Source organism: Periophthalmus magnuspinnatus, chromosome 16 (assembly GCF_009829125.3).
Source record: "Periophthalmus magnuspinnatus isolate fPerMag1 chromosome 16, fPerMag1.2.pri, whole genome shotgun sequence".
Lineage (NCBI taxonomy): Eukaryota > Metazoa > Chordata > Actinopteri > Gobiiformes > Gobiidae > Periophthalmus > Periophthalmus magnuspinnatus.
This window is the reverse complement of record NC_047141.1, coordinates 8775585-8783346: the sequence shown is the minus strand read 5'-3', so window position 1 is coordinate 8783346 and position 7762 is coordinate 8775585. Positions and strand designations below refer to the sequence as shown.

The following is a 7762-nucleotide window of genomic DNA, read 5'->3' as shown; positions in this document are numbered from 1 at the left end:
TCCACTCCAGGTGCATGCAGGAGGAGTCAGAGACTCCACCCAGCTCCAGACAGACAGGTGAGGGAGGGGGAGAGAGAGTACAGGAGGGCAGCAACAAACAGGCATCATGACAGTTCCACTTTATGTTGTCATGTGGCAATACAGGAAATGCTCCACTGTGCTCCATACAACTTCACTAGAATCATTTGGATCATTTCAGTCCTAGAATTGGCCAATCTCTACAGAACAAAAAAGGTAAAAGGTAGCTGTTAACGTGAAAACTACCACTTCGTGACATCACAAGGTGGAACAGAGCATTTTGAGCTGTGGAGATGTAGACAGACTATTAATAAAGGATTACTAAAACATGTGTTAATGAAACAAAACACAACTCCAGGTATGTGTATGAGGAGGTAACAATGTTAAAACATTGCTTACAGCTCACAAATATACATAGATTTTTTGTCATTTGTTGGCTATTTAAAAAAAAACAAAAACAATTACTGGAATATTTTTTATAAATGCTTCTATAATGTTGGTTGGTATTTTGCAAGTCAAGCCATATAACTAAACATAGGCTATCTAAAAATGTCATTGTTGGGTGGAACCGAGCCACATTTAGAGTTCCAAGAAAGAGCGGCTCACAAACAGATAAAGAGTTGTGCAATGTAAGATGTGTTGCAATATTTCTACAGACATGACTTTTTGACTCTTGGTAACAACTCAAGTTCACATTCCAAAACTGAAGACTGATTTTATTTTTATTAGGTTTGGTTTTCTCTCCACTGTCCGAATGTGGAAAATGAGTTCTATCAGTGGCCATCAAAGTAGGTCCACATTAGACGAACATCGCCTTTACTCATTTCACTCCACAATGTGTTTATCTGTGCCTGTACAAACAACAGTTATAGCAGCAATGTTTTAGTGTCCATGCTAAATTACTTGATGCTCACACACATCTCTTAGCCTGCTGTCCAGTTCTTTGATTTGCTGTAGACTGGACATGGTCTGACAAATTTTGGGGTAAAGGCGTTGTGAATATAATGTGAATGTGAATTTGTAAATGAAATGACTGTTACCACTGGACTCCTGCTCAGCTTTCTCAATCAGGACGTTCATGTCTGGTTGAATCTCTTTGGTTGGAGCACTGCATTGTTTCAGGGAGAAATTATGGATTTTCATAGAGAGATGGTACCTCTGCCAATCACGGCCAGTAGAATTTATCCCTCAGTCATCCAGTAGGTTCCATAGTGGTCCATGGGTGTACACTAGTCTATGTGTCTTATACTTGTTCTGATACAGCTCAAGATCATTCTAAAGCTGTTCAGGAAAGGTTCATTTCTGTCCTGTGAATGTGACTTTTTCTTGTATCAATTCTTGCTCAGATGAGTATCTAGTTTTGATAGTACTTTTAGTAACTGATTTTTTTATCCTTCGACAACCTTAGCCTGCAGTAAGTTTCTTAGTGTCGTGTCTGTGTAATCCCTCAGTCATCCAGGTCTGATCCATAGTAAAAGACAAAATTAAATCTGTCAACCGGAAAAATTTCTGTAGGAGAGAAGACGTTTCACTGCTCATCCAAGGCGCTTCTTCAGTTCTAGTCAGATTGCTAGTGGACACTCCTTTATATCTGTCTGAAGGAAGGGGCTAACTACACTGAAACTGTAAACAGCTATTGTCTCCAGTTTCAGCTTAAACGACCTTATTCAACCTTTAACAATCCTGCTATTATTACAGTTACTTGGATGAGCAGTGAAACGTCGATTTGTCCTGTTGGCAGATTTCATTGCGTCTTCTCTTTGTGTTGTGTTTTGTGCAGAATTTTTGCAAAAAGAAAAACAATCAACTTTTTAATAACTCGATCAGTTTAGATTGGTGGAAAGATATTAATTTTATCTGATATAGTATTTATTTATTTATTCAACATGGACATAGCAATTACATAAACAGATGCACTGTTAAAGTGTACTAATTTTGGACTAATTTTGAACATTGTCCAACTGGGGTATTTAACTTGCTGTCTTTTCATCCTTTTAGATCAGAGGTGTCAAACTCAATTTCACCGATGGCCACATCAGCAAAATGGTTTGTCTCAAATTTGCAAAGATATAAAAAATATGTCTGTGTAAATGCGTAACTCCTGATAAACTGACATTTTAAAACAGTCATACATTTAAATTTGCCTTGTCGCGGGTCACATAAAATGACATGGCGGGCCGCATTTGGCCCCCGGGCCTTGAGTTTGACACATGTATTTTAGACAGTTAAGATTATTAATAATTAAACATAGAACTAAACAAAAGCCTTATATGCTTTAATAACTATCTGGTCATTTGCTTTGGAGTGGTAGGCACATGACACTGCATGTTGAATATAAAGCCACAAATGCTTTGAATGCTTAAAGACTTCACTGACAAACTCTTTGCCTTGGTCTGTAATGATTGTGCTAACCAAACCAAAGTTGTCTGTGTAATCCCTCAATCGTCCAGGTATGATCCATAGCAAAAGAAGAAAATTTTAATTCTGTCAGTTGGGCAAAAGTTTTAGAGTGAAGACGTTTTGCTGCTCATCCAAGTCCATCCATTCTTTAGTTCTGGTCAGATTTCCGGTGGACACTGCCTTATATCTATCTGAAGGGAGGAGCTCACTAGAAAGGTTTTCATTCTGCACTCTTCTGTTTTAATGTTAATTTTATGATGATTATTTGTGATTGTTTATGTTTTGATTTGTGTGATTTTAATGTTTTTCTTATTCTGTAAAGCACTTTGAATTACTTTGTGCGCGAACCCTCTCCTCCTCCCCGCCTGGCCCTCCTCCTCGCCCAGCTCTCCTCCTCCTCGTCTGGTCTTCCTCCTCCTCGCCTGGCCGATTTTTCTTGTTTTGTCTGATTTTTCCTGTTGTTTTGTTTTTGTGTGTTGGCGGCACGGTGGCTGAGTGGCAACACTCATGCCTCACAGCAAGAGGGTTTGGTTCGATCCCCGGGTTGCCCAGGCCTTTCTGTGTGGAGTTTTTCATGTTTCTCCCCGTGCCTGGATGGGTTTCCTCCGGGTACTCCGGTTTCCCCCCATCAACCAAAACATGAACGCCCTTCGAGACAACTGTTGTTGTGATTTTGGGTGTTACAAAAATAAATGGATTGAATTGAATTGTGCTATACAAATAAACTTGCCTTGCCTAACTACACTGAAAGTCAAGGTTCTGTTTGTTGGCTAGGTCTACTCTACAACTACACTAAGTGTGAATTGTGCCTGAGTCATATTTAGCATAATTATTCAGGCCCCTAATGGGCTTTCCCACACCTATTAGCATACTGGCTATCATTATTGTATTCACTATTGCTTTCCTTTGATTTAGGTCTGAGGATGGTGTTATAAATAGGACATAAATGCTGTTCAAAGATGGATTGTCTTTCCTAACAAAAACTGCCTGTTTAACTCTCCTCTCAAATAATTTCTTGTCTTTGGCTAAGATGTGTACCTCACTGTCTTCAAAGGAGTGGTTAGTGTCTTTGAGATGGAGATGTACAGCAGACTGGAGTCCCGAGGAGCTCTGTGTTGGTACATTCTCTTATAGAGTGGCTGTTTTCTTTCTCTAATGTAACGCTCACTGCACTGAATGCAGTAGACCACATGACTTTGTTTGTGGCTCAGGGTTTTTGCCTTTTGGGTGAACCACTTTCTGTCTTCTGTGTTTGTAGGTTTGAAATAGACAGGGATTCCATGCTGCTGTCTGAAAATCCTCTGAAGCTTTTCAGACACACCAGCTGCACAAGGAATAATTACACCTTTAAATGTCTAAATATTGAGTTTTTATTCTTTGGTTATAACCACCTCCTTCTGGTTATAGCCAAAGAAGGGGTCTCCTCCCGGGGCCAGAAGATAAATAAATGTTTACCAGTAGTTAGAAGGGCAAAAACATCCTGCTTCATGTCTGCGTTGACAGAGAGCCATGGAAATCCGACAAAGTTCTGGAGGACAATCAGATCCCTCTCTGAACCTAATACATTACCAACTGATATTTTATTAAATTTCGGTATTGTAAATTCTAAAGAGGAAATATGTGATGCTTTCAAAGGCATTTTATCTCTGCATACGACGTGTTGAATAATGATGGTCCTTCTGATCATGATTATGTTGAGTCTGAACCTCGGGCAGATAATCAGATTTTCTCTTTAAGACCTTTCACTTACATGGAGGTCTTAAATGCTCTCCGCTCCATAGGCCCAAAGAAGTCCACAGGAGCTGATGATCTCAATCCAAAACTTCTTTTTGGAACCATGGATGTCCCTGACTGGTTGATTTGGGGAGTTTTACCAATGACCAGGCCCCAGTGTCATTCACGTTAGAATGGACTAGTTCATGGGATGGGTCCTGTTGCTGCCGTAGTTTAAAAGATGTTTACAAAATGGACAGGCATCGAACTATTCCAACAGTAGGCGGATGTCTGGGTGGTGAGGAAAAAGCATCACTGGAGTGTACTTTTCTAGCTTTATTTTCACTTAAGACACAGCTACCCATCATAAAATCAGTTCACAGATAAATATGATGCATGAACAAGCAGTGAATGTGTATTAATGACTTCTTAAATATTCGCACATTAAATGACCCACAGCCAAAATATTAATGTGTAATATTCCTGTGCAATAACCAGACCGGGAGAGGACAAGCTGCTAAATCTTAGGCACGAGATATTTAATCTGCCCTACCCCAGTCACTCTCACTCTCTCTCAAGGGGGAAATTAACTGTGCAAGATGCCAAAGCACATTTAAAAACTTTAGCACAACTACAAACTGTGTATATTGGGTATATTGACATGCAAAGTAGCCAGGTGCGTATGTTCCAAGGCTTTATGTGTTCACATGGGACTGAATCTCCTTCCCCAGTTCAAGGTGAAAAGTGCTGGGTTAAAACCTATAGCGAGAGACTGCTCTTTGTCCAATGGGCTTCTGTAGAAAAGTGAGCAGGCTACAGACTTATGTTTATGTTCACAGAGGGGTAGCTGGATGTAACAGCTGATGTTGCTCACACCTGAGTCAGCTTCAGTGTTAAAATGCATGAAAAAAGAAAAAACAGCCGGACCCTGATTTGAACATAATTCAATAGCGTCTGATGTACATTTTACAATTATTAGGGTATTCATTTTACTAAATGAGCCCTGCTAGTACCGAACAGCTCAAATAAGATCCTAAAATGAAGCTACAATATAAATTCAAAACAGTGTAGGTCTACATTATAGAGAGGGTCCCAGATCGCTAAATCCACCACTGAATACAATGAGGTTGTAATGTGCATTTTATTTATTTATGGTTTTGTTTTTTTTATCTTTCTACATAACATGTAACAGATGAGCCTTTAATACAGATGCATAAGAAGTTACTTTTACGAAGCAGATTACAATGTGAATAAAAAGGTGGTGATATGAAGTCTAATTTCAATTGTTACAAAGAAGAGACAAGAGTGAATTCTCAGAAAGTGAATTCTCAGAAGGAGCAGCTGACTTTAGTTCAGTTCTAAAGTCAGTGTTAAGATAAGTTTACATAAATCGTGTTCTAGCTTTAAAACAATTGTGATATTATTTTTTTTGCCATTTTGCGCACTTGTAATGGAGCTCAACAGTCCCGCCCACTTTGAAGTCTCCTCTGGTTCCGGAAGTACATTTTCCATGATTTTTTTCCATAGACTTTTTGAGAAATTAAAATATTAACAGTTCAGAAGCATAGTGGAGTCGAACCAGCTACGTGCAAACTAATATCCATAGCACATTTAAAACTCAAATTTCTGCAAAAAGTTGTAATAACAGTTTAGAAACTTTCAGAAATAGAATTTAAATCAAATTAAAGGTCTTGTGGTCATTAGTTATCACATGGCTGATTAGCCCTGAGCAAGACTTCAAACTTTTAATATATATGTTTTTTTTGTTGTTGTTTTTTGGAATATCTATGGGAAAAAATGAATGGGAGATTTACTTCCAGAGCCTAGGGGTGAGCAGTCACTGTTGAGCTCCATGTTGATTTCAGAATTCTTGTTGATATCCCATGGCTTCACTCACATTTTTCAAACTGCACAGGGAAATTTTGGCTGCAGCCCACAGTGATCTGACCGGACTGGACGGTTCCTGCATAAACACAGTAGGGTGGGATGGCGTTGTGATTCTGCAGGGTGCACTTCACCGTACGGAAGTAAGTGTTGCTCCTGAACGTGTTGTACCCCGTAGCTGTTCCCTGACGCCTGCAGACGTTGATCACATCCTTCACTGGTGTCATGTCTGAGGTGTATCCCAGGATGAAGTTGTTGTAGGGTTTGCAGTAGGTCAAATGTTTCTGGACGTCATTCATCACATGGGTGCAATCGAAAGGCCTGTGCTTTTTGTTGTACATGTGCATCTTCCTGAAATTCTTGTAGCCACGAGGGACCGTGGCATATGCCAGAGCTAGCAGCAGTGAAGCTAGCACCAGACAGAAGAGTGGGACTTTCATGGTTTTCTGCAAAAAATGAAACAACTGAGTCTTGAACTGTTTCCTTATAAACATGCACAGAGGAACTGGGCTGTGCCATTACACGAGTCAAAACTTTGGGCACAGCATCTCATTCAAAGATTTTTTTTCTTTATCTTTAAGGTAAAAATATAAAACTATATGTATAAAAAACCCAAACTATATTACTATATTAGGTAAAACTATATTACGCAAAACTGCAAGATAGTGAGCTTTAAGCCAGAACATACTTGGGGTTGTTTTGTTTCATTAACACATTTTTGAGTAATCCAGGATTTATTAGGATGTCCCCATCCCCAAAGCTCAAAATACTCTGCTCCACCTTGTGATGTCATGAAGTGGTAGTTTTCAAGTTAACAGCTACGTTTTACCTTTAGTTCAGTAGAGATTGGCATTTCTAAAATCATCCAAATTATTCTAACAAATTCTAGCAAAGCCTTTTAGAGAAAAACGCAGTGGAGCACTAATTCATCCTGTATTAGTATGTTGTGTTTTCTGTTTAAAAAAAAAAAAAAACAACTCTTAAATATGCAGGATTTGTGTGTTAAACATCCATCCATCCATTTTCTTCCGCTTATCCGGAGCCGGTTCGCAGGGGCAGCAGTCTAAGCAGGGACTCCCTGCGTTAAACATGTGTGAATGAAACAATACTCCAGGTATGTTTGTGATGAAGAAACAACATTTGAACAAAAGTTAGAAAATAGCAGAGTATGGGCCCTTTAACTACTTTTTAAATGTTATAGATAATTAAGAAGCGCCCCTTTGCTTTGTTGACAGAGCTGCATCCCATCGGTCTTCTCTCATGAGCTTCATGATGAAGTCTCCTAAAATGGTTTTCACTTCACAGCTGTGTTGTGTCAGGGTCAAGGAATGCCAATTCTCAAAAGTAGTGATAAAAGCAAAGGGTGATTACAGTAGAAATTACTTACCGTGTGGTTCTCTGTGACAGAAGTCTGAGGGACTGAGTGATCTCTCCTCTTTTATCTGCACAAGCCCCCCAGCACAGGCACACATGCAGACATCGCAGTTATCCGCCCCAAACCAAAACAGGTTTAAACCCAGCAACTGTTGTCAACAAACAACATACTTCCTTTTTCCTCTGAAATTTATGTTTCTCCACCACAGCACTGAGACTGCTCTTATCAATGTGACAAATGAGTCACAAAGGTCCCTGCAAAGGTCCAACATGACTACCATTAGAGGTTTTTTCGCATCAAGGGATAAAAGAACGTCATTCTGCACTTTGAGCAGTGCAGATTCGGTGCTGTGTCGTGTCCTGAAGCCAGACT

At 39.5% G+C, this 7762-nt stretch overlaps 1 protein-coding gene across 1 annotated transcript; it reads right to left on the bottom strand.

Moving 5' to 3' along the window:
- Positions 1-5930: 5930 nt before the first annotated feature.
- Positions 5931-7449, bottom strand: LOC117384449 (angiogenin-2-like). The gene is made up of 2 exons (XM_033981773.2): positions 7403-7449; positions 5931-6461 (listed from the first exon to the last, which is right to left on the bottom strand). The coding sequence occupies exon 2, from the start codon at positions 6453-6455 to the stop codon at positions 6021-6023; it is 435 nt and encodes a 144-aa protein (XP_033837664.1). The 5' UTR covers positions 6456-6461; positions 7403-7449; the 3' UTR covers positions 5931-6020.
- Positions 7450-7762: the final 313 nt, after the last annotated feature.